At 51.9% G+C, this 25,264-nt stretch overlaps 1 protein-coding gene across 1 annotated transcript in view; it reads left to right on the top strand.

The window, feature by feature from the left end:
• RYR1 (ryanodine receptor 1) overlaps positions 1 to 25,264 on the top strand; it is a 112,497-nt gene that overhangs the window by 62,377 nt on the left and 24,856 nt on the right. The window contains 18 exon segments of the mRNA XM_049622333.1: positions 1,640 to 1,810; positions 3,364 to 3,423; positions 3,709 to 3,846; positions 4,397 to 4,509; positions 4,710 to 4,806; positions 5,056 to 5,162; positions 6,713 to 6,764; positions 6,899 to 6,967; positions 8,370 to 8,469; positions 8,751 to 8,830; positions 8,924 to 9,000; positions 9,832 to 9,905; positions 11,705 to 11,785; positions 16,287 to 16,375; positions 16,471 to 16,599; positions 16,696 to 16,800; positions 18,967 to 19,048; positions 22,491 to 22,678. Of these exon segments, the coding sequence (XP_049478290.1) occupies positions 1,640 to 1,810; positions 3,364 to 3,423; positions 3,709 to 3,846; positions 4,397 to 4,509; positions 4,710 to 4,806; positions 5,056 to 5,162; positions 6,713 to 6,764; positions 6,899 to 6,967; positions 8,370 to 8,469; positions 8,751 to 8,830; positions 8,924 to 9,000; positions 9,832 to 9,905; positions 11,705 to 11,785; positions 16,287 to 16,375; positions 16,471 to 16,599; positions 16,696 to 16,800; positions 18,967 to 19,048; positions 22,491 to 22,678 (1,812 nt within the window).

Raw genomic sequence — 25,264 nt, 5'->3', positions numbered from 1 at the left:
CCCTCCCCCTCTCTCTCCTCCCCATCACCCTACTCCTATCTCTCTCCTCTCCTCCTTCCTCTCCATCTCCCTCCTCTGCCTCCTCCCCGCCTCATCCTTTCTCTCCTCCTTCCTCCCCTCTCCTCCCACTTTCCCCTCCTCCGTTCCTTCCCTCACCCCAATATCTTCCTCTCCCATCTCCTCATTATCCCATATGCCCCCTCTCCTCTACCCTTAACTTCTCAGCACTGCCCTCTTCAGGGGCCTAAAGACCAAACCCACATGCCCATTTCCACTCGGGGTCTGGAAATGCCCAGCTAGGGGCTGTGTGTCGGGCTGGGGCAAGGGGGCTGGGGTGGGGCCCACTTGAAGTTGGGCCTAGGATTCTCTGAGGGGCCGGGGTAACCCTTCTTGTCTTTGTCTGCACCCTGACGAAGCAGGCGGGAGATGTACAGGTCAGCCCCACGTCTGGGACCTTCCGCATGCCTCTTGGCTTAATTCCCTCTTCTCCCCCACACCCTGGCTTCTGCATCCCCTCCAGAAAATTCCTGCCCCTGTTCCCTGCCTCTCGCCCTTGGCTTTCAGCCTCCATCCTTCTTCTCTCCCCCATCCCCACCCCCAACCACCCATTCCCTTCCCAACGCTCAGCTTTTGCCAATTTAACGTTTTTTTTTTTTTAACTTTTGTTTAAAAAAAAAAATCTCTCAGCTTTCCTCAAAGCAGCGAAGCATTGTGGTCTGAGGTCACGGGGAATGGGAATGGGGTGGAAAGGCACGCGCATGGTTGGGCTTAAGGCTTGGGCTCCGGAACCAGGCAGACTTGGGTTCAAATCCTGACCCTTGGCAGTTGGCTGTGTGACCTTAGTCAAGTGTCTTATTTTCTGAGCCTTGGATGGCATCTGGCCGGTGGCCCCCGGGGCCCCGGGGCTCTGCATGTGGTCTCAGCAGTGTCTGGCTCACACACAGGCCGTGCTCCATATTGCGAGCCGGAGTGAATGTGGCTCCGGCCGAAGTTTGTCGTTGGGGCTTCTCGTTGGCATGACTGGGGTGGCCCTGGCCCTGGGTCCGCACCCAAGGCTCCAGAACACGGCTGTGGGACTCTGTGCCCCGTGTTTCTGCTTCCAGACCTCTCTGGATCTCTCTTACATCTTCTGTCTTCCTGTCTCCTTGTCTGCCTGAGTCTCTCAGTGTCTCTCTTTTTCTCCCAACTTCTTTTGTCTCTTGAGACTCTTTACGGTTCTGCATCTTTATTTCATTCTGGGGACCTCACTCTTGGGATATCAAGTGTAGGGTTGCGCATGTTGTGGGGGAGGGGAGGTGCCGTACTAAAAGTTGTTAGGGGATTCTGGGAGAAGACTGCCAGAGGTTGGGAAAGGCCCAGAATTTGGGGAAATCTGGAATTTGGGATAGAGGTTGGGAACTGGGGACACAGGCTCGGTCTGGGAGGGTCTGGGGTGAGGGCTGGGGGCCTGAAGTGAAAGATCAGCAAGGTCTGGGGTGGAAATGGATGCGGGCTCTCAGATGGGGGAGGAGATGCCCGGCACCCAGGCTGCGGGCTGGAGCCCAGGCCGTGCGTGGACAATGGCACAGGTTGGGGCTGGGGCCTGGGGCCTGGGGCCGGGCTGCGAGTCGGGCTGGTGCTGAGCCCCATGTCCCCACAGTCAGGTGGCTCGGACCAGGAACGCACGAAGAAGAAGCGCCGAGGGGACCGGTACTCTGTGCAGACATCACTGATTGTGGCCACGCTCAAGAAGATGCTGCCCATCGGCCTGAACATGTGTGCGCCCACTGACCAGGAGCTCATCGTGCAGGCCAAGAACCGCTATGCCCTGGTGCCTGCACAGCCCCGTTACGGGAACCTGCCAGCACTCTGCTCAGCACCCCACCAAGCCCCCAGGACCCTACTGAACCCCCAGGATCCCACTGGGAGTCCTCTCTTGGGACCCTAATGAATCTTTCTCCAGGACACTGAGGACTCATGGGATCCCCTGGGATGCCCTGAACCTTCCCCTAGGTTGCTGAGAATCCAGGGCTCTGCCCAATATCCTAAGATATCTTAGGATATTGGGCAGAGCCCTGGGACCTAAGGATCCTAATTGGAACCCCATCGAAACCCAGGAATATCATTAAGACCCCCGGGATCCAAGGACCATATTGAGCCTTCAAGGACCCTCCTGAACACCTTCCCCCAGAACCATGCCTAACCCGTTAGGACCCTGAAGGCCCCACCAGAGACACCATGAGCCCCCCTGAGACGCCTCTGAGTCCTCCACCAGGACCTCCCATTGGGACCCATTGAGTCCCCCATGATCCCACCGGCCCTCCCCTGAACCTCTGGGTCCACACTGAGCTCTCCAGCTCACCAGCTCTTTCCCTCAGGACCCTGCTGACCCCGCCCTCTGGGCTCTGTTGACTCTCAGGGTTCCAGTGAGCACTCTGATCTTAAGTATCCCCCAGGATCCTAATGGCTCCTTCCCCAGAACCACACCCAAACCTGTGATGTATCAGGATTCCTGAGATCAACTGATCCCACTCTCTGAACCCCCTGAGGCTCCAAGGAGGACTCCCAGGATCCCATGCACCCTTAGTATGGAATAGCACCCCCCAGCCTTACCAGCCTTACCTGAGAAGTCCTTCCAGGACCCTGCCCAAGACCCCTTGAGTCTCCCCAGGACTCTGCTAAACACCCTGACAACCTATTAACTCCTCTGGGGCCTCGAAGACCCCTGACTCCCCCTGGTATCACAAACACCCTCTTTCCTCGAGCCCTAAAGTCTCCTCCCTTCAGGACCTCAATCTCCTCCTAGGACCTGCTGAGTCTTGCCAAGAACCCATGGAGCCCTCCAGGGCCCCTCTGACCCCTCAACTTGGTCTTTGAGGGCCCCTCTCTTCTGGGAATCCCCCCCCCCCCCCGCTGACCCTTCTTTGGCCTCCATGAAAACCCTACTGGTGACTTGGTTGATCTGCCTGATCCCTCATGACCTCTGCTGATCTTGTTGTCTCCCTTATACTCCCCCCCCACCTCCTTTGATCTTCAAAAACTCCCTGCCCATCTCGCAGCCCCACTTTGACCCTCCACTGACCTCCAATAATCCCTCGGTGGCCTCATTTGACCTTTGAGGGCATTCTCTCATCACTCCCTACCTCCACTCACATCCCCACAAGGCCCTTCTAATCCTTACTGTCTCTTCAAGGTGCATCTGTGGCCTCTAGGACTCCCTTCTGACAATTCCTGACCATCGGACCCTTTCAGTTTCTCCCAGATGCCCCCCTCCCCACAAGCCTCTCGCCAGCTGCTGGGATGATGGGCCTGGAAGGGAGAGGGATGTGGGTTAAGGAGGATGCTGGGCCATCAGAGTGACCCGGTCTGGCCATGTCTCCCCAGAAAGACACAGATGAGGAGGTCCGGGAATATCTGCAGAACAACCTTCACCTTCAGGGAAAGGTACCCTCCTTAATCTGCAACCAAAAGGGGCACGTTAGGACAGTAGCAACAATAATAGCCAAGTACACTTACTCTGTACCAGGCAGGGTGAGAAGGACCTTAACGTGTGCTCACCCACCGAATGAATGGTCAGAATGAATGGTCACGGCACCGAAAGGGGGGCGGGGCAGCCAGAGAAGCCCACCTCGAGCGAGCGGAGGGGCCCTCAGACGAGCCCGGCTGGGGAACCGGGAGCCAGCAGGGGGAGGGACCCTCACGCCGGCCGCCCTTCTTCCCTCCCGTCAGGTGGAAGGCTCCCCTTCTTTGCGCTGGCAGATGGCCCTGTACCGGGGCCTCCCGGGCCGTGAGGAGGACGCCGACGACCCCGAGAAGATCGTGCGCAGGGTCCAGGAGGTGTCTGCGGTGCTCTACCATCTGGAGCAGGTGGCTGGGCTGGAAGGGTCTTGGGAGGGGGCGGGGAGCTGGGGTCTCTGGGCGGAGCAAGGGGCGGGCCTTGAATCTGTGGGCGGGGCCTGAGGGTGAACCTTGGGTCTCTGGGTGGAGCCTGGAGTTAAACGCGAGGCTTTAGAAAGGGATTTGGGAACCCCAGGGGAAGGACCAGGTGCTTAGATCTCGGGCCTAGGGGCGGGGTCAGGGTCAGAATTTGGAGTCTAGAGTGGGGCCTGGTGAAGACGCCTTGACTCTGGGCAGGACCGTGGGTGGGTCTCTGGATGGTGACGGGCCTGGGTAGTGACCCTGGGCCTGTGGGCGGGCCTAGGACAGACATTTCGGTCTGGAAGCAAAGCCCAGGTTCGAACCTTGACTCTCTTGGTACGGCCGGGGAGTTCCTACAGCCCTGTGAGTTGGACCTGAATTCGGGCCTGGGCATAGATGGGCAGTTTCACCCAGGGGGTCTGGGGTAAGAATCACATCGGGGTAGAGGCGGGGACATGACAGATTGCCGCCCGCGTCCCCCCCTCCCCCGCCCCCCCAGATCGAGCACCCTTACAAATCCAAGAAGGCCGTGTGGCACAAGCTCTTGTCCAAGCAGCGCCGGAGGGCGGTCGTTGCCTGTTTCCGCATGACCCCCCTGTACAACCTGCCCACGTAAGACCCCCGGGGTAGAAGGAAGCTTGAGGGGCGGTGGAGCAGGGCTGGCTGAGGAGGCGGGAGGACAGAATGCCGACTCCATGGGGCGTTGGGGAATGGCTGGGAAGGTAGATGTGTGGAAGGACAGAGGAGGCGTGGAGCGGGGATGGTCTCAGTGATGCCACACACCTCCTCTCCTCCCCCCCCCCCCCCCCCCGGCACCGTGCATGTAACATGTTCCTGGAGAGCTACAAGGCCGCATGGATCCTGACCGAAGACCACAGTTTTGAAGACCGCATGATAGATGACCTTTCAGTGAGCTGGGGCCTGCCTGGGAGTATAGGGGCAGGGCTGGATAGGGCTGGGGGTCAAGGCTGCTGGCTGCACATTTCCGGGGGTCACCCTTCACCTTGAGGGGTATGGGGAGTGGCGGCCCCTGGCTTGGGTGCAGCATGTGGGGAAAGAGAGAAAATCCAGCCACAGCCGGGCTGTGTGCGTGTGGTGGGGGGGGGGAACAAGTGGGGACTCTAGAACCCCCTTTCCCAAGCCCCACCCCTCCCCTAGAAAGCTGGGGAGCAGGAGGAGGAGGAGGAGGAGGTGGAAGAGAAGAAGCCTGACCCCCTGCACCAGCTGGTCCTGCACTTCAGCCGCACTGCCCTGACTGAAAAGAGGTGAGGACCGCCCCCCGCCCCTCGGTCCTGGGGAAGGAATCTGCTTCCTCCCCGCCCCTAGCAACCACCCTGCTCCTCGAGGCAGACCCTGTGTGTCCTAGGGGAGCCCCACAGCCCATCCTTCAATGTCACTTTATGAGGACAGGCAGGGCCACCGTGGACCATTTTGCAGGCTGAGCACTTCACAAGGGCATCGCTTCTGAAGAGTTCACATCCTAGGCAATATCAGTGTAGGCTTGTCTGGATGAAAGTGTCTTGCTCAGACAAAATCAGTAAGTTACGAGAAAGAAATCAGCACGTCATAACAAATTTCCCATAGATGGAAGAAAGGAGAAGAGGGCTTTTTCTGATGCACACGAAAGCTTTGTACAGGCTAATGACGGTCTTGGGACTAAAACAAGGGTGCTGCTGGGAACAGTAGTAACAGGCAACATTTATCAAGTGCTTATTATGTGTCCGGCCCCGTGCTGGGCCCCTGACGTATCTACTCTCTCACTTAACCTTCGCACTACGAGACGGATACCACCGTCAGCTCCTTTTTGTGGATAAGGAAATAGAGGCGTAGGGATTTATGTTTCACACATCCACGAAGTCAGGAGGGAGAAAGTCCAGGGCTGGGCAGCGGCACGGTGGCAGATGGGGACCCGGGCTCTGTTCGGGCTTTCTGCCCTGCCATTCTGACCTTTTGTCTTGTGGTCATAAGATGGATCGCTGAACTTCCAGACACAACCACATGCCAGGCAGAAAGAAAGACAAAGCCTTTTGTTCCCTCTGAGCAAAATCAAGATCTTTTTTATCCAAGAAAAGGCGCTCTCCTTGGTGGGCTTCTGTACATCTCTCATCTGCCAGCATTCTGACATCAGGCCACCGCCAGCTACACGGGACACTGGGACACTGAGCGTCCTGTTTTCCATCCTTTGGAAAGCCATGACTCTGGAGTTTATTATCCAGGGTTGAATCGTGGTACAAGCTGTGTGGCTTGGCCAAGAAGGATCTTTGTGCATTTGTAAAATGAGGCCAGTAGTATCTACCTAATAGGATTATTGTGAGGATTAATTTGTTAATACATATATAAAGCACTTAGAACAGGGACTAACTTAGAGTAAATATTCAATGGGTGTTGGCCGTTACTACTATTATTATTATTATTATTATTATTTTTGCTGAGGACACCCAAGAAGGTCATAGTGGTCAAATGAACCAACAGGTGGCAAAATGGCCCTAGAATCTCCAGGTGTCCATCACATCATTTTGGCAACCCCAGTGGAAAGGGAGCACATCTACCAATAGTTCCAGCAACACTCCCAGAACGAGTTCCAGTGGACCAGCATGAATCCCATAACCATCTCGTATCTATTTATTGCGGTGGCCAAGCAGATCGAAAATACCAACTGGCTCATCCTCAGTCACATGCCCACTCTGGCCGTGGACAGTCTCTCCCACCCAAACCACACAGCCTGAGCATGGCTCTCCAAAGGAAAACCGGAAGCTGTTATGAGATGGGGGTCCTCTCCACCAGGTCCTGACTCTCTCCTCCCTTACTTCCTCAGCAAACTGGACGAGGATTACCTGTATATGGCGTATGCCGACATCATGGCAAAGGTGAGGCCCTGCCCCCATCCCCCAGGCCAGGCTCCCTTCTCCCCAGCTGCAGTGCCTGTCCACTGACAGGGCTGGGGGTGAACTGGGGTGTCTGCCCTGTTCACCGCCATCCCTAACTGATGCCCCATCCCCAGAGCTGCCACTTGGAGGAGGGAGGGGAGAACGGCGAAGCCGAAGAAGAGGAAGTTGAGGTTTCCTTTGAGGTAGGTGGGATCAGGAGGTCCCTGAGAAAAGGATAAGGGACCCTGCCTTCGGTCATTCCTCATTCATTCAGCCTGTGTTCACAGAGTAGTGCTCTGGGCCCAGCCCTGTGCTAGGTGATGTTGGGGACACGGCAATGACTCAGTTTACTGGCAAGACAGATACATCGAGCAGACAGCAACAATATTCATGGTGGTGATGAGGGAAGCTCCAGGCAGAGGGGTCAGGGTCGGGGAATCCAAAGAAGCTCAGGGAGACATGGGGGGGCGGGGGGAGTTTAGGGGACTGTGGAAGCCCAAGCAAGGTGCCTGACCCAACCTGTGGGGGAAGGGTGTCAGGGAGGGCTTCTCGGAGGAGAGATGTCTGAGCAGGAGGATACAAGGAGTGTGCCAGATGAAGAAAAGGAGAAAGGTGTTTCAGATAGGGGGAACAGCATGTGCAAAGGCCACGCAGTGAGAAAGAGCTGGTAACCACGCAGCTGACCCATCCATTCATCATTAAGGCAGTCAGTAAGCATTTCCCCGAGTTTCTTAACCGTTTTTCTGCCAGGGTCCCTTTTGGCATCTGGTGAAGCCTCTCTTAGAAGTATGTTTTTAAATGTATAAAATGAATTCATAGCAGAGGAAACAAGCATATTGAAAGAACCATCAAAATATTGTTTAAAAAATTGTAAGACAGTCATAACTGCCTTTAGGGTTAGGGTTAGGCATCCTTCAAATGACACGATTTCACAGTGGGGCCAGTAGCTACAGTAACTGATGAGTAATGAACATAAGCAGTGTTTTAAGATGGCTGCAAAAATAACGCGGCATGGAAACATCTGTGGTCCTTCTTGGTGACACAACCATGGGTTCTAATATTGCTATGATTTATAATGGAAGGAAATGCTCCGTTTCAGTCAGAGGGCGGTAAACATAAAAATATAATTTTTCCCCTGTTCAAGGCCCCTTTGGGGGTCCATGTGTGGGTCCAGGTTAAGGTTGCTCCGTGTCTGGCCCCGCACTGAGCACAAGAGACAAATCGTGGACTTCAGTCCCAGGGGATAGAGGGAGTTCACAATTAAAGAAATGAGGTGTGGGGACGCCTGGGTGGCTCAGTCGGTTAAGTGTCCGACTTCGGCTCAGGTCATGATCTCGCGGTTCTGTGAGTTCGAGCCCCACCTCGGGCTCTCTGCTGGCAGCTTGGAGCCTGCTCCAGATCCTCTGTCTCCCTCTCTCTGCCCTTGCCCAGCTTGCGCATGCGCTCTCTCTCACATTTTAATAAACGTTTTAAAAATAAAAAAAAAAAAAAAAGAAAGAAATGAGGTGTGGTTGGAGCAGGGAGGGTCAGGGTGAGGCTGTGAGGGGAAAAGGCGGGCTGGCGAGCCTGGACTCACTCGGTGCCGCGGGCCTGGCTCTGCCACAGGAGAAAGAGATGGAGAAGCAGAGGCTCCTGTACCAGCAGGCGCGGCTGCACAACCGGGGAGCCGCGGAGATGGTGCTCCAGATGATCAGCGCCTGCAAAGGTGCCCTCGTGCAGGCCCTCCTCCCGAGCACACGCATCCTGTCCCCACTCCCCTGGGGACCTCGGGGCACCCTCGCCCACCCCGCATGCCTGTGCTTTGCACGCCAGCACTCACACATTCCACTTGCCTCGCCATGTCTCACCCGTCCCTCGCCCTGGCATGCTGCTCCCCCCCTCCCACTTCCCCCACGTACCCTGGGATGGCTGTTTTCTGGTGGGTGGAGAACAGTGCTCTCAAACTGAGCGGACCCTCTTATGCCACCCTCCGTCCCCCCCCGGCAGGAGAGACGGGCGCCATGGTGTCCTCCACCCTGAAGCTGGGCATCTCCATCCTAAATGGAGGCAATGCTGATGTGCAACAGGTAACAGGAGAAGGGACTTGGGAAGAGGGCTAAGAGGGGTGGGAGGTTCCTGTGTGACTCCCAGCTCCTCCTCCCCGCCCACCCCTTCTGTAGAAAATGCTGGATTATCTGAAGGACAAGAAGGAAGTTGGCTTCTTCCAGAGTATCCAGGCGCTGATGCAAACATGCAGGTAGGGTCTAGGGGACATCTTTCAGTCACGCTCTTTGCGGTTGCTGTGCCCCCACTCGGTACCACCGCCAGCAACAGAGGCCCACTCAAACTAGCTCAAATACCAGGGAGCCGATCATCATAACAATAGCGAGAGGCTTTAAGAATGAACAGTTGGAGGGGCTCCTGGGTGGCTCAGTCGGTTAAGCATCCAACTTCAGCGTGGGTCATCATCTTGGTTTCATGACTCTTGGTTTCAGCTCAGGTCATGATCTCACGGTTGCTAGGTTCGAGGCCCGCATCCGGTTGACAGTGCAGAGCCTGCTGGGGATTCTTTCTCTCCCTCTCTCTCTGCCTCTCCCCTCCTCATGCTGTGTCTCTCTCTCAAAATAAATAAGTAAACTTCAAAAAAAAAAAAAATGAATGAACAGCTGAAGCCCAAAGCTTGTGGAGAATTCAAGGGGCACTGAAGCAGCAGGGAACTGGGGCTCTCTCTGATGACCCCTATTAACTTGACTACTACCTCTGCCTTTGTTCTCTTCTGGCAACTGACTCCTCCCCTCCCCCACCAGCTTTGCTAATTGAGGGTTTCTGTTTCCTCCTGATTTCAACTTGTGCATATTTCATCCTGGCCCCACCTTACTTGTGAGCTGCGGCCACAGGGCTTCTTCCAGTTCTGTTTCTGCTTCCTCTCGATGATTTCAGCTCATTCCTGGTTTACCGTGGCCCTCCACTCAATAACGGCAGGGTGGGGTGGGGGTGGGGGTGGGGGCGTTGCAGGGCTCTGAAAGAGGGCAGAGGCCTCAGCCCATCTTCCCCATCTTTCCTTCCACCTCCCGCGCCCCTCGCACAGCGTCCTGGATCTCAACGCCTTCGAGAGACAGAACAAGGCGGAGGGGCTGGGCATGGTGAACGAGGATGGAACCGGTGAGGCCCTCTCTTGGGCTTCCCTCTCCTGGGACATCCTCTTCCTTCGGGATCGCCCCCTCGCCCACATTGCCCAAAGCTCCCTTCCTCCAAGACTCCTCTGCTCCACAACCATCCCCAAGCTCCACCCCCCACCCCACCCCCACCCCCACCTCCCGTGCAGTGGTCCCCAGGCCTGCCCCCACATTCCTCCCGGGTCTCCCTCCTCGGGGTCCCCACCCTTGGCTGTCCTTCTGTCCTGTGTTCTCTCACCCATCACCACACCGACCCCTGCCCTCCACGTGCCCCAAGTCTCCCACCCTGGTTGCTGTTCTCATTAATGTCCCTAATCCGGGTTAATCGAGTCTCCTCTTTGCCGTGTTGTGACGTGTCTAACTTTTCTGCCCTGATCCTCGCCTCCTGCCCTTCCACCTCGACTTGTACACCTGTTTTTCTCTTCCCTCTTCTTTCTCTCCCTCCACTTTTACCCTCATTTCCTACTCTTCCTTGGTTCCATCTGTCTCCTTATCGGTCTGATTCTCTGTGGTTGTTCCTCTCTTCGTGTCGATGTCTTCTTCATCTCTGACTGTGTCACTATTTTTCTGTGTTTGTCTCTGTCTCCTTCCTGTCTCTTTTTTTCCCTCTTTTTTCCTGCTTCCTCCTCCCATCCTGTTGGCTGCCCCAGTCATCAACCGCCAGAACGGTAATTCCCCCAGCCCATTCCCCTTGCTATGCTGCTGCACCCCTCCCTTCTAACCCCCAACTGCCCCCCTCCACCTGGGGGCTGAGGATCTGGGACATCCAGGGAGGGAGGAGCCCTTCAGCGACGCATCCCGCCGGCAGGAAGTCTTGAGATCAGGGGTCCAGAGACCAAGATTCGGGTCCCCGATTAGCCACTAACAATACCCGAGACTAAGAACAAGTCTCTTCCCTTCTATAAGCCTCAGTTTCCCCATGTGTAAAATAGAAGCTAGAGAAGATGGCAAAGATCCCTTTCCAGCTGGATGTTCTCAGACTTCCAGACCCAGATTCGCAGTCCCGGGGTGGGGTAATCCCCACTCCCACCTACCCCCCCGCTCTCTGCGCCCGCGACCCCAGATTGGTCAAGTCTGTGGTTCCCATACGCCAACCGGATTGGTTGCCCCCAGCATCCACTCTGATTGGTGTGCGTGCCTCCTCTGCGCCTGCTCTGGTTGGCCCATCCCTATCTAGCCTCCCTTTCTCTGTTCCCTCCTCTAGAGCCCACGGTGACTGGCTTCTTTCAGATGCCCATTCTGATTGGCCCATGTTTACACGCCTCCCCCCCCCCCTCCCCCGCATCTCCTGGATTGGCTGATTTCAAGGCATCTGAGCCAATTGGCTGGCTTTGGATCCACTCCCTGCCCAATCCCCTCCTGCTCAGAGCCTTTGCGTGAAATTGACTCCAATCCCCTTAATCCATTAACTCCGCCCTCCGTGGCCCTGGATGGGGGCTGAGGGAGATACCAGCTGCCTGAACTTCTGCTGGGTAGGCAGACATTCCCAGACGGCACACAAGTGGTGACGTCAGAGGAACACAGATATTTAGAAAGACACTTGAGGCCCCAGCTTCATGACTCAGGACCCTTCAGGTCTTCATTTGCTGATGCCTCTGAAATCGGGACCCCCTGGTGTCATGGATGCCCGTGGCCCTCACAGTGTCTTTGAAGTGGCGGCTGCTCCTCCCTGCGCACCCGTGCTTTGTGCATGCGTGTGCAGTGTGCAAGGGCCGTATGCATGTGTGCGCTCTCCCCTGACACATCTGACGCTTTCTGGGCCCTGCCCCCCCCCCTTCCACCCAGGAGAGAAGGTCATGGCAGACGATGAGTTCACCCAAGATCTGTTCCGTTTTCTGCAATTGCTCTGCGAGGGGCACAATAATGGTGAGGAGGAGGGGCGGGTGGGAGAGTGGATGAAGAGGAGGCCAGGGTTTGGGGTCAGTCTAGAAGGGTTGCCTGAGTTAAACTTCAGGCCCCTCCCTCCTTATCAGAGGTGGCCTCACCACTCGCCCTGGCCCCGATTGTCCTCCATCCTTTATTTTCAGCCATTATGAAGCCCTGCCCACCCACCTTCCTAAATCGCTCTTGAATTTCTGGAATCTAGCCCCTTTGCTACACTTTCACCTCTTCTAGTCAGTCCAAATTCCCCAAAAGAAATCTGCCCCCAAACCTACCTGCCCCCAGATCAGTTTGCCCAAATGAGCAATTAGCCACATGGCATTTTTCCACAGGCATTTTGCAGCAGCTGCCAGAGTTAAGTAGATGCAGTAGATTTCCATACTTTGGTTTTGGGGGGGGGGGGGGAATCACATGGCATTTAAAAATGAGTTTATTAGAATCACTTCTTAATTTCACTTCTAAAATACTCTGCCAGGTGGAAGGCCTTACAGATCCTTTCCTAACTTAAACTAGAGTTTCCCCAACTTTTTTTTCTGGTTCAGGCGGTTTAACCAGATCAAGGCTGACACAGCAAGCTAGTGAAACATACATAGCTCACAGCCTTAAAGGGACCATCAAACTTCTGTACAGCAAACTTTCTACCCAATGCCATTTCCTATAACAAATATGCAAGTCTCAGGGTTGTGGTTGTGATACTTAGCAGGTAATTGTGAAACCACAGACTGCCCAGAAACTAAGCTTCATGACAAGAATGGAAGTAATCATAAATCTAACTTCCATAGAACCTGCATCCCATTTGCTAATGTTGGTGAAGGTAACTCATATGTAAATTTCTTTAATCCACACTCTTCTCTGTTCAAAGGATAAAGCAGGATCCATTGCTCTGCATTCTCAAAAGCTCTTATGTCCACAGCCAGTTTTTCTTCAAGGTTCAGGAAATACCTTTGTGCCATGTGACTAGGACTTTCTTTAATTGTAACTAAGGTGGAATCCGTCTTTGGGGTTTTAAATGAATTTTATTCCCTGGATCTATGATTATTTGGAAACGAGAAGGTGCTAAAGGGGGGAATTCCTCTCTCCTACCAAATTTACAAGCCAGTCCTCTGCATAAATTCGTGGACCCATTAACCAGCCCAATCAAATAAACATTTGAAATATCTTTCAAATCTCAGGTGCCTCGCATGTCTTGAGTATTTGGTGCCATTCGAAGTAGACAACAGGTTTTTCTCTTGTACATGTCTGAGACTATGTTCTTGGTTGACAGCTTTTTATGGGAGAGGGGAGCTATATATGTAAACATTTAGGCATATAGCCCAGTTGAAATTAACACAAAGGAGTTAGAAAACATATACATTTGCTTCTAAAATATTGAATATTTGAGCATAATCTTCATCTACAGTGTGAAACCAGGCAAAATGGTTTATGAAATAGAAGTGATTATGATACAGCAATTATGAAATAGATGTCAGATGGACAGTAAAACTTTGGGGGGAAAAAAACCTTTCAAGGGCTGGTAAAGCCATCCTGGGCAACATGACATTGCCATGAACGTGCAAAGGACTTAGCTGAAGTTTGTTTTCATTGCCTTCACAATTTGATGAATTGATCATTTGGCAAATGGGTCTACAGAGGTGGTTCTCAAACTTAAGAGGGCCTCAGAATCACCTCGAGGCCTTGTTAAAATACAGATTTGAGGGCTCTGCCCCAGATTTTCTGATTTAGTAGTTCTGGGATGGAGTCCAGTAATTCTTGTCTCTGACAAGTTCCCAGGAGATGCTGAGGCTACCGGTCTGGGACCCACACTTTGAGAATCACTGCTCCAAAGTGCAGCTGTTAACCTCAGCACTCTTTAAGGCTCTTTAAGAACAGCTAATGTTTATTGAGCACTTGTACCAGATGGCTATCCTAATTTTTTTTTTTAATTTGGAAAAAGCATTTATTTATTTATTTTGAAAGAGAGAGAGGGGTGCCTGTGTGGCTCATTCGGTAAAGCGTCCAACTTCAGCTCAGGTCATGATCTCACGGTTTGTGAGTTCCAGCCCCATGTCGGGCTCTGTGCTGACAACTCAGAGCCTGGAACCTGCTTCCGATTCTGTGTCCCTCTCTCGCTCTGCCCCAACCCCGCTCCTGCTCTTTCTCTCTCTCTCTCTTTCAAGAATAAATAAAACATTAAAAATTCTTAGAGAGCGCAGTGTAAGTGGGGGAGAGAAAGAGAAAGAGAGAGAGAGAGAAGGGGAGAATCCCAAGCAGGCTCCGTGCTGTCAGCACAAAACCTGATGCGGGACTCCATCTCACAAACGGTGAGATCATGACCTGAGCCAAAATCAAGAGTCAGACGCTTAATTGACTGAGCCACCCAGGCACCACTGTCCTAAGTTTTTTATGTACGCCAAAGCATTAAAAATTCACAAGAGCTCCATAAAGTAGGGTGTGCTGTAACCACCATGTTACATATGGGGGAACTGAGGCACAGTCTGTGCCACACATAGGGATTCAATAACTTGCCTGAGGTCACACAGCTGGGAATTCATACAGCCCACTCCTACTTACCTTTCCTGCCTCAGTTGAGGTCCCTTCCCCCAGGGAGCCTTCCTTGATTACGTCGTCGTCAGCTGAGTTAGGCATCTCCTCTGGGCGACTGCAGCCGCCTAGGTTTCCCACCTCACAACCCTGATCATTCTGCTCGGTATTCCCCCCCCCCACCACCCCTACGACCCATGAACCCATGTTTATAATTATTATTATTACTAACTTCTCAACCGCACACCAAAATAGAGAGAATGGTCTAATAAATGGTACCCATCACTCAGCTGTAGCAGTTATCAGCTTTTTGCCATAGAAGAATGTTTTTCAAATAGTGGCAACCAATGCACCAGAGGATCGTGAATCCGTGTATTTCAGAGGCTCTCATCTGAATTCCACGCTGATATGCCTGGGGAGCATATTTTTAAAATACACTAAAGCCCAGTGTTCATTCACCCTCAGAGATTGTAATTTAATTGGTCTAGGGTTGGGGCTTGAGCAGGGGGACTTTGAAAAGCCTCCGGGTGATTCTAACATGCAGCCAAGGTTGAGAGATTGAGGACTACGAATGTAGTGAGTTAAGATAATTTTTTTAAATATAAGTTATTGGCAAGTTGGCTAACATACAGTGTATACAGTGTGCTCTTGGTTTGGGGGGGGGGTAGATTCCCGTGATTCATCGCTTACATACAACACCCTGTGCTCATCCCAAGAAGTGCCCTCCTCAATGCCCATCACCCATTTTCCCTTCTCCCTCACCCTCCACCATCAACCTTCAGTTTGTTCTCTGTATTTAAGAGTCTCTTATGGTTTGCCTCCCTCTCTGTTTGAAACTATTTTTTCCCCTTCTTGAGATCAGAATTCTTTTGTAGGTAACTAGACTAGCACAGGACAGAAAATACCAGAATACATAGCACATGTGTGAGTATGTGAAACTTCTGTTTTGGGTATATGTGGATATAATTTCAGTTTAAACACATGTACTGGGTTTTAATGTAAAATGGTTCCCCTACTGTAAGCTGCAGTCAGAAAAGATTGAAAAATTACTACACAAGAATATAAACTTCACAAGGACAGGGACTTTTTCTTTTACTGCTGTATTCCCAGGGCCCAGAACAGTGCCTGGCACATCATAAATGCTCGATAAACTTGTAGTACCGAAGAATAAGTGGCCAATCTCCATCTCACATTAGCAGATAGTATGTGCTCAATAAATAGATATTGAGGGGAGCCTGGGTGGCTCAGTCGGTTGAGCATCCGACTTCGGCTCAGGTCATGATCTCGTGGTCCGTGAGTTCGAGCCCCGCATCGGGCTCTGTGCTGACAGCTCAGAGCCTGGAGCCTGCTTCCCATTCTGTGTCTCCTGCTCTCTGCCCCTGCCCCACTCATGCTCTGTCTCTCTCTCTCTCTCTGTGTCAAAAATAAATAAACGTTAAAAATAAATAGATAGATATTGAACAAATATACAAAAGAAATGGCAGATATTTATCTCTTCTGGCTTTGGCTAGGTGCTCAGTAAATATTTGTTGGATAAATGAATGAATAAATAACCAATCTTCCATCTCCCCCATCACATAGTAGGTGTTCGATAAATATTTTTGGAAACAAACGGAAGACTGAATCTCCATTTTTCCCTGCTATACTGTGGGTGCACAAGAAAGGTGTTTGCGCGGGGGGGGAGGGGGGGAATGAATGAATAAATGACTGACCCTCCACCATATCTGGCATGTAGTTGGCCCTCAATAGTTATGTACATAAATGAAAAAATGATCCTCATCTTCCTCTGACACACAGTAGGTACTTGATAAAGATTTATTAAATAAACTAACGAGAACAATTATATGCCTCTGGCATACAAGAGGCACTCAATAAACCTATTGCATAAATGAATAAACGACCCACTGTCCACCTCCCCTAGCACACGGCAGACTCTCAATGAACGAATGGCTTTTCTTCTCCCCAGATTTCCAAAATTACCTACGGACACAGACAGGGAACACGACCACCATTAACATCATCATCTGCACGGTGGACTACCTCCTGCGGCTGCAGGTGAGGCTGTGAGGCCGTCCAGGTGTGACCCGGGTGGGGGGTTGTGGGGGCCCGGTTGGCCCCAGCACCCCTTCACACCCCGTCGGTCCCCCCAGGAGTCCATCAGCGACTTCTACTGGTACTACTCCGGCAAGGATGTCATTGAGGAGCAGGGCAAGAGGAACTTTTCCAAGGCCATGTCGGTCGCTAAACAGGTGTTCAACAGCCTCACCGAGTACATCCAGGTAGGACCCGCCCTCTGGGGCGGAGCGAGGCCCCCCCACCCCCTATCCCCGCACCCTGCGCCCTGCTTGGCGCTCACTGCAGCCCTCTGCCCCCAGGGCCCCTGCACCGGGAACCAGCAGAGCCTGGCGCACAGCCGCCTCTGGGACGCCGTGGTGGGATTCCTGCACGTGTTTGCCCACATGATGATGAAGCTCGCTCAGGTTCGAGACCCTCTGTTGTTCTTCCTGCAGCTGTTCTCGGGCATCCCCGAAGCGGCTCACTTCCAAGTCAGTTTCTCACCCAAGTCCCGCTGGCACGTTCCAGAAGAGTTCCCTAGGGGTGGCCAAATCCATCTTCCTTCTGGATTGGCTCTCTGCATGACCCCGCCTCCTCCTCTGCCACCACCAATCGGCTGGCTTCCCATGCACACTTCCATTGGTTTGACGTTTGGGCCCCGCCCCCTTGGGCCCGGAGTTCCTCTATGATTGGTTGGTGTTCTTTTCTCTGGGGTGAGGTCCTCTCAGACTCCGACCTCCCTGGGGATAGAAAGGGGGTGTCTTTCTGGAACAGGGACTGGGGCTGAAGGAGTGTTTTGCTTCTTTATTCTGCCTGCGGCAGATGACGCCCATCTCGGGCACCCATGATGTAAGGTCCCTGTCGAGTCCTTCTCCCATTTCTAGAATCCTGTGTACCCTTCCCCTATCACCCCTGCCCCTTTGCAGTCTGGTCAGTGCCTCATGCTCTGCTTCTGTCTGGTAAACATATTCGAGGCTGTACCGTCCGCATCCTGAACGGCATAAATGTAACAGTGTTCCAGCAGATGGCAGTACTCTGTACGCCGAATTATAATTTCCCCGCAGGAAGCGTCTTGAGGAAGGGGAGCCTTTTTCTAGTTACTCAAAGGTGCCACGGGGGCTGGCAGAAATCCTGTCTGCTGTCACCCGACTTTTTGAAAGGAGCTGAACTTGGAAGGCAATTCCTTAGTTTCAGTGCGGTCGAAGTTGTGTTATTGGTGTCATCTTCAAAGTCTAGCGAGTACTGGTATTTTAGTCTAGAATTCCAAATCCTGCAGTGCTAATGCATTAGCCAAGGACCAGGGCTAGGTTGCATGGGCTGGGAATCCAATGCAAAGTGATGGCCTAAGCGGGGTGGGGGTGTGGGAGGGATTTATCAGTTCACACCAGAGATCCAGGGCCTAGAGTGATGTCAGCTGAACTATCTGCCTTCTCTGGCTTCATTCTCAAGCAGGCTCTTCCCCGGACTGAAAAAAAAGGTGCCCCAGGGTTCTATGCACCCCCCTCCCCCCAACAGCTCCAGGGGGAAGATAATCCCTCTTTTGTCGGAGCTCCCACTTGGGATTCTCTGTTTGGACCATTGGGTCACGTGCTCACCCCAGAACCAATCACCGTGGCCAGGGGAGGGCTCTGATTGGCCAGATCTGTCACATACCCACCTTTGAAACCAGCAAAGTGGGGTTAGCCCCACTTGCTCTGAGACTGGGATTGTTACCGGAAGCAGGGCGCTGCCTCGTGCATCACCGGCAGGCGCACACCACGGGCACCCACAGAGTTGGATTTTGAGATTCCGGAATGTTGGGAGTTCAGAGTCAGAATGGCGAGCTTTGGAACTCTGTTAGAATTGGAACTCTAGAAGGAGCATTCGGGTAGAGGAGCCTTAACGTACCCTTTATCCAGCATCCTTCCCCCTTCTCCATTGCATTAGGTAGAACCAGATGAAATGACCACTCGGTGGGTCAAAAATGCTCACATATTAGCAGTTTTATGTAGCTCAACAGAATACCTGTGGGGACCATGAGGCAGAACTCTGACCATGTAGGAAGTTTCTGTAGGCACTACATGAGGCACTGTGACTGGGGAGGCAATGTGCCCCCACATGCTTCCCAAATTGTTCACCGAAAGGCATGTGGCTGAGTCCTCCAGCCTTTTTCCTGAACCCAGAGTCTCGCTTTTTCCATCACATAGTCACTCAACAAACATGGATCAAGCAGCCACCATAAGCCAGGCACAGTGCTGAGCTCTCACCCCTTCCCAGCTGTGTCTCCCTACCCAGTACGTGCCCCTCTCTGTCTCTCTCAGCTCCAAGCTTCTCTCCCAGCCCTCCTTGTCCGCCAGCTCTTGCCCCCACATAGCACCCGTTGGGCCTGCTTACCCCCCAAAGTGCCAACCCCACCCCCACAATCTTGTCTCTCTGCCCCTTCCCCTGCTTCCGAGGAACATGTGTGGAGTCGGGTCCCCTCGGAGGTAAGAGGGGGAGAAAAAGGGGTCTTAGGCCCCGTGGGGTGGGTCAGGAGGGGCGGAAGCAGCTGGAGGTGGGGAGGCGTCTCTGCAGAGACCAGTTATCCCATGGTTGGGGTGTGGGGTCTCTAGGACTCGAGCCAGATCGAGCTGCTGAAGGAGCTGCTGGACCTACAGAAGGACATGGTGGTGATGTTGCTGTCACTACTAGAAGGTAAGTGCCCAGCGGGTGTGGGTAAGGGGAGGGTACAAAGGTACAGACAAGCAGGGAATGGCCCTCGGAGACCCAGGAGACCCTAACCTTCAACTTCATCCCACATCGTGTCAGGGTCAATGGGTTGATGAAGGAGTCACAGTACCAAACTCAGTAAACCCTTACTGAGCACTTATTATATGCCAACTGTACACACTTAGTTTTGTGAATTCCCGGGGAAATCTTAATAAGGTGGGTGGCCTGGACACTCTTTAAAATGTATGTACCTGGGGCGCCTGGGTGGCTCAGTCGGTTAAGCGTCCGACTTCGGCTCAGGTCATGATCTCACGGTCTGTGAGTTCGAGCCCCGCGTCGGGCTCTGTGCTGACAGCTCAGAGCCTGGAGCCTGTTTCAGATTCTGTGTCTCCCTCTCTCTGACCCTCCCCCGTTCATGCTCTGTCTCTCTCTGTCTCAAAAATAAATAAACGTTAAAAAAAATGTATGTACCTAATAGTTATCTATGTTCATTTGTTAAATGTGTCACTTAGCTTTTGCTGCCTCAGGAATGTCCTCAAAACTTAGTGACTTAAAACGACCATTATTTACTGCTAATGAATAAGACATTTTAACTAGTAGACAAAGACTTTTCTACAGAGATTCACAGTGTCCTCATTCCTTTCCATGGTTGCATCATACTCCATTGTGTGAGTGAACGGTGATTCATTTAGCCACACCCCAGTCAGCGGACATGCAAATTAAAAAAATGTTTTGCTATTACAAAAAATGTTGCAATGGATAATCCTCCTACAATCTTTCAATGTTTTTGATGTGTAGTCATTAGCTTTTAAAAATTAGAAGGTTCCTGGGGTGCCTGGGTGGCTCAGTCGGTTAAGCATGCGACTTCGGCTCAGGTCATGATCTCACGGCTTGTGGGTTCGAGCCCTGCACTGAGCCCTGTGCTGACAACTCAGAGCCTGGAACCTGCTTCCGATTCTGTTTCCAGCTCTCTCTGCTCCCCTCCCCTGCTCACTCTCTTTCTCTCTCTCTCTCTCTCTTTCTCTCTCTCTGTCAAATATAAATAAGCATTTTTTAAAAAAAGTTTTAATGTTTATTTATTTTTGAGACAGAGAGAGACAGAGCATGAGCGGGGGAGGGGCAGAGAGAGAGAGAGACAGAATCGGAAGCAGGCTCCAGGCTCCGAGCTGTTAGCACAGAGCCCGATGTGGGGCTTGAACTCACAAACCTGAGCTCATGACCTGAGCTGAAGTCAGACGTAAATAAGCATTTTTTAAATTTTATTTTTTATTTTTTAAAATTTACATCCAAATTAGTTAGCATATAGTGCAGCAGTGATTTCAGGAGTAGATTCCTTAGTGCCCCTTACCCATTTAGCCCATCCCCCCTCCCACAACCCCTCCAGCAACCCTCAGTTTGTTCTTCATATTTATGAGTCTCTTATGTTTTGTCCCCCTCCCTGTTTTTATATTATTTTTGTTTCCCTTCCCTTATGTTCATCTGTTCTGTCTCTTAAAGTCTTCATATGAGTGAAGTCATATGATTTTTGGCTTTCTCTGACTAATTTCACTTACCATAATACCCTCCAGTTCCATCCATTTAGTTGCAAATGGCAAGATTTCATTCTTTTTGATTGCTGAGTATTATTCCATTGTATATACATACCACATCTTTTTTTTTCAACTTTTTTTTTTTTTTTGGGTCAGAGAGAGACAGAGCATGAACGGGGGAGGGGCAGAGAGAGAGGGAGACACAGAATCGGAAACAGGCTCCAGGCTCCGAGCCATCAGCCCGGAGCCTGACGCGGGGCTCGAACTCACGGACCGCGAGATGGTGACCTGGCTGAAGTCGGACGCTTAACCGACTGCGCCACCCAGGCGCCCCTACATACCACATCTTTATCCACTCATCCATTAATGGAAATTTGGGCTCTTTCCATACTTTGGCTACTGTCGATAGTGCTGCTATAAACATGGGGGTACATGTGTCCCTTTGAAACAGCACACCTGTATCCCGTGGATAAATGCCTAGTAGTGCAATTGCTGGGTCGTAGGGTAGTTCTATTTTTCGCTTTTGAGGAACCTCCATACTGTTTTCCAGAGTGGCTGCACCAGCTTGCAATCCCAAACAAGCATTTTTTAAAAATCAGAAGGTTCCGTAAAAAAAAAAAAAAAAGCAGGGAAGGAGTGCCTGGCTGGCTCAGTGGAAAGAGCATGCGACTCGATCTTGGAGTCATGAGTTCAAGCCCCATGTTGGGTGTAGAGATTAAACAAATAAACAAATAAACGTTTAAAAATAAATAAAAATCAGAAGGTTCCCTTTAAACATCAGATTCCCAGCTTTTCATGAAAATTGGAAAGATTTGGTGACCCTTCCCCCCACTCACCCTGCCCACATTCTCGCATGGCAAAAAATCAGCTGCACCGGCTTAAATAAGTAAAGTATATCAATGTCAAATCTAATTTTGATGACTGCACTATGATTATATTAAAGAGTGTTCTTGTCTTTTAAGGCATATACACTGAAATGTTCAGGATAAAAACACCATGTCTGCAGCTTACTGTGGAATGGCCCCAGGGGAAAAATAGAGGGGGGAGTAGGGGAAGGGGAAGAGAAGGGAGAGAGGGAGACAGGAATTAGGAAGCAAATGTGGCAAAATGTAAATATTCAGTGAATCTGGAATAGGAGGGTCCCCTCGCACTGTTGCAACTTTCACGTAATTGGAAGCCATGTTAAGATTGAAAGGTACAGGGGCGCCTGGCTGGCTCCATCCATGGAGCATGCAACTCTGATCTCTGGGCTGTGAGTTCGAGCCCCAGGCCGGGTGTAGAAATGACTTAAAAATAAAAATTTTTAAATCTAAATAAATAAATAAAATGGAAAAGTACAAAAAGAAGCTGAAGCCAGTTTGCTTCAGACAGGGGTGGGATCCGTTTACCAGAGTCTCCACTTCTCCCTGCCCTCTTAACTTTGGCCTACCTTGCTCATCTACAGATCTGCTTGACCTCAGAGGACAAGTGGAAGGCTTAGGCGTGTGAGCTCTGAGGTCATGCAGCTCTGGGTTCAAGTCCTCCTCACCCCCTCGTTGGCGATGTAACCCTGGGCGTGTGACTTTCTCTGGGTCTATTTCCTCATCTGGAAACACGGATAGTAACACACTTCCCCTGCACTTGGCGTGGCATCTGGGACCTGCTGTTAGCTTATGCCACGGTCAGTTTTATTGAGGACTCCCCCACCTATCAGGGAGGGGACCAGCCAGGTTCACACATGATGCTGGTGCAGATCAGGAAATGAGCTGTGCCCTCTGAGGCGAGGCTTGGGAGCTGGCCAGGGAAGCTTCCACCAGCATAGGGGATCCTGGTGGCTCCTGAGCTGGAGAAGGAGCGCAGCCCAGGGGGGCTCCAGAGAGGAGGTTCCACCAGCCACACTGACCAGGGCCTGCCCACAGGGAACGTGGTGAATGGCATGATTGCCCGGCAGATGGTGGACATGCTTGTGGAGTCCTCATCCAACGTGGAGATGATCCTCAAGTTCTTCGACATGTTCCTGAAACTCAAGGACATCGTGGGCTCTGAGGCCTTCCAGGACTACGTCACCGATCCCCGTGGCCTCATCTCCAAGAAGGACTTCCAGAAGGTGGGTGCTGGAAGGCGGGTGGGTGGGGGCACCAAGTGGCAGCCATGCCCCGCCTGGCTGCCTGCCTCGGGCAAGAGACTTCTCTGTGAGCCTCAGTTTCTTTAGCTGTCAAGCGGGGATAACACCGTCTTTCGGGTTGTTTTGAAGATGAAATGCATTAACACAAATGAGAACCTTTATTTCTGCTATCATTAACAGTCATCATATCATAATCATTATAGGTAACAGTTATTCAGTTGAGAAACGCTTGCTGCATTTCTCCTGCATGCCGGGCCCTCTTCCAGGGCCGAGACAGACACAGCCCTGCCTTCACGGGGCTTGTAGTCTAATGGGGGAGGCAGTCACCAATGACCATTACAGGTCAGGTAATGAGGCCCTTAGGAGGGAAGTGCAGCAACCAGCTTCATCCAGGAGCCCACTCACCTGCCCTGTCATTCCTCCCAACCCAGCGCTGCCTTCTCTCCCTACGGAACCCCAGGTAAGTTCCTCGTCTGCTCTGAGCCTCAGTTTCCTCCTCTGTGAAATGGGAGTAGGATAACAACACATCTCACAGGACTGCTGTGAGGCGGACGGTGTGTGGACAGTGCCTGGAACACGGGAGCCCTGAAGACATATTACCTACCGTTACTCCTGCCCGATCTCTTCCCTCACCATCGTGTTAAGTTTTTTTTCTTCTGAAATAACTCCTGGCCTATAGAAAAGCTGCAGGAACACTACATAGAATTTCTGATTACCTTTTCACCCAGATTACCCAAACGCTCACTTGTTACCACATTTGCTCTCTCATGATTCCCCTTTTCTTCTAAATACTTGAGCGTGTATCTCCTGAGAGCAAGTGCATTCTCTTACATAACCACAGAACAATTAGGCAAATCAAGAAATTAGCATCGAGGGGCACCTGGGTGACTCATTTGGTTAAGTATCCGACTCTTGATTTCGGCTCAGGTCATGATCTCACAGTTTGTGAGTTTGGGCCCTGCATCGGGCTTGCGCTGACAGGGAGGAGCCTGCTTGGAATTCTCTCTCTCTCTCTCTCTCTCTCTCTCTCTCTCTCTCTCTCTCTCCCCTTCCCCGTTCTCTCTCTCTCAAAATAAGTAAACATTAAAATTAGCATCGATATGATGCTGCTATCTACACACCTTAGTTCAGTTTTCACTCGGTGAAGAAATTATTCTCCCTGCTAACGACCCGATCCGGGACTGCATTTAGACATCCTGTCTCTTTAACCTCCTTCAATCCAGAACCCTTCCTTGATGTGTCTCTGTCTTTCATGACCTTGATATTTTTGAAGAACAGAGACCAGTGTTTTAGAGAATGCTTTATAATGTGTGTTTGTCTGGGTTTTCCCCGTGACTCGATTCAGGTTACACATCTTTGGCAGGAATATCATAGAAGTCATGTGTCCTCAGTGCATCATATCGGGAGGCGTGTGACGTTGGTTCTTCCTATTGCTGTTGGTTGTAGCTTGGCTCGCTTGGTCCAGGTGGTGTTTACCTGCAAATGTACCGTCCTTCCCTTTAATATCTGCTGAGGATGTGCCTCGGGACAATGCAAATATCCTGCTCACCCTCCTGGGTCAGCATCCATTGGTGATTCTGCCTCAAGCTGATGGATGGTGGGTTTCTTTTTCTTTCTTTCTTTCTTTCTTTCTTTTTTTTTAATGTTTGTTTATTTTTGAGAGAGAGAGAGAGCAGGGAAGGGGCAGAGAGAGAGGGAGACACAGAATCCAAAGCAGGCTCCTGGATCTGAACTATCGGCACAGAGCCTGATGCAGGGCTCGAACCCAGGAGCCACGAGATCATGACCTGAGCTGAAGTCAGACACTTAACCGACTGAGCCACCCAGACGCCCTGTTTTCTAATTTCACCGCACCCTTTACCTTTATTAGGTACCATTTTTCTGTCCTTGTTCATTTATTTCTTTTTTTAGGTTTATTTATTTTGAAAGAGAGAGAGAGCAGGGGAGGGGCAGAGAGAGAGGGAGAGAAAGAACCTCAAGCAAGTTCCGCATTGTCAGCGTGGAGCCTGATGAGGGGCTCGATCTCACAAATCATGAGATCATGACCCGAGCTGCAACCAAGAGTCGGACGCTTAACTGACTGAGTCACCCAGACACCCCCATTTATTTATTTTTTATACCAGGGTAGACTCCTGCTTCTTATTTTAACCCAGAGGTTGCAACAGTTGCTGCCCATGCAACAAGCATTTAAATAAGTCCAGGGTCTCCCAAGTTACAAATAAAGTGTCCCCGCCCCCCAGTGCCCTCGGAGAGCCTCCCGTGTCTCTCCTCCTTCTCAGCCAAGCCTTCCAAGAGCCGTCTACCTTCGCTCCCTCCTTCGTCACCTCCCACCCCTTCCCCAACTCAGGGCTTGCCAGCTGCGGTCCCCGTCACTCTGTGGAAACTACCCTGACCGAGACGGCCAGTGACCTCTTCACCCCCTGTCATCTTCGGGCATCTGCCATGGTTGGCCATTTCCTTCCCCTCGGCGATGCCCGCTTCCCCGGGCATCTGTTCCGCACACTAGTGGGATCACTCCCCGCTCCCCCCCCCCCCCCCCCCCCCCCCCCCCCCCCCCCCCCCCCCCCC

Source organism: Panthera uncia (genome assembly GCF_023721935.1).
Source record: "Panthera uncia isolate 11264 chromosome E2 unlocalized genomic scaffold, Puncia_PCG_1.0 HiC_scaffold_19, whole genome shotgun sequence".
NCBI lineage: Eukaryota > Metazoa > Chordata > Mammalia > Carnivora > Felidae > Panthera > Panthera uncia.
The sequence above is the reverse complement of the archived record's forward strand: the minus strand, read 5'-3'. Positions and strand labels throughout refer to the sequence as shown.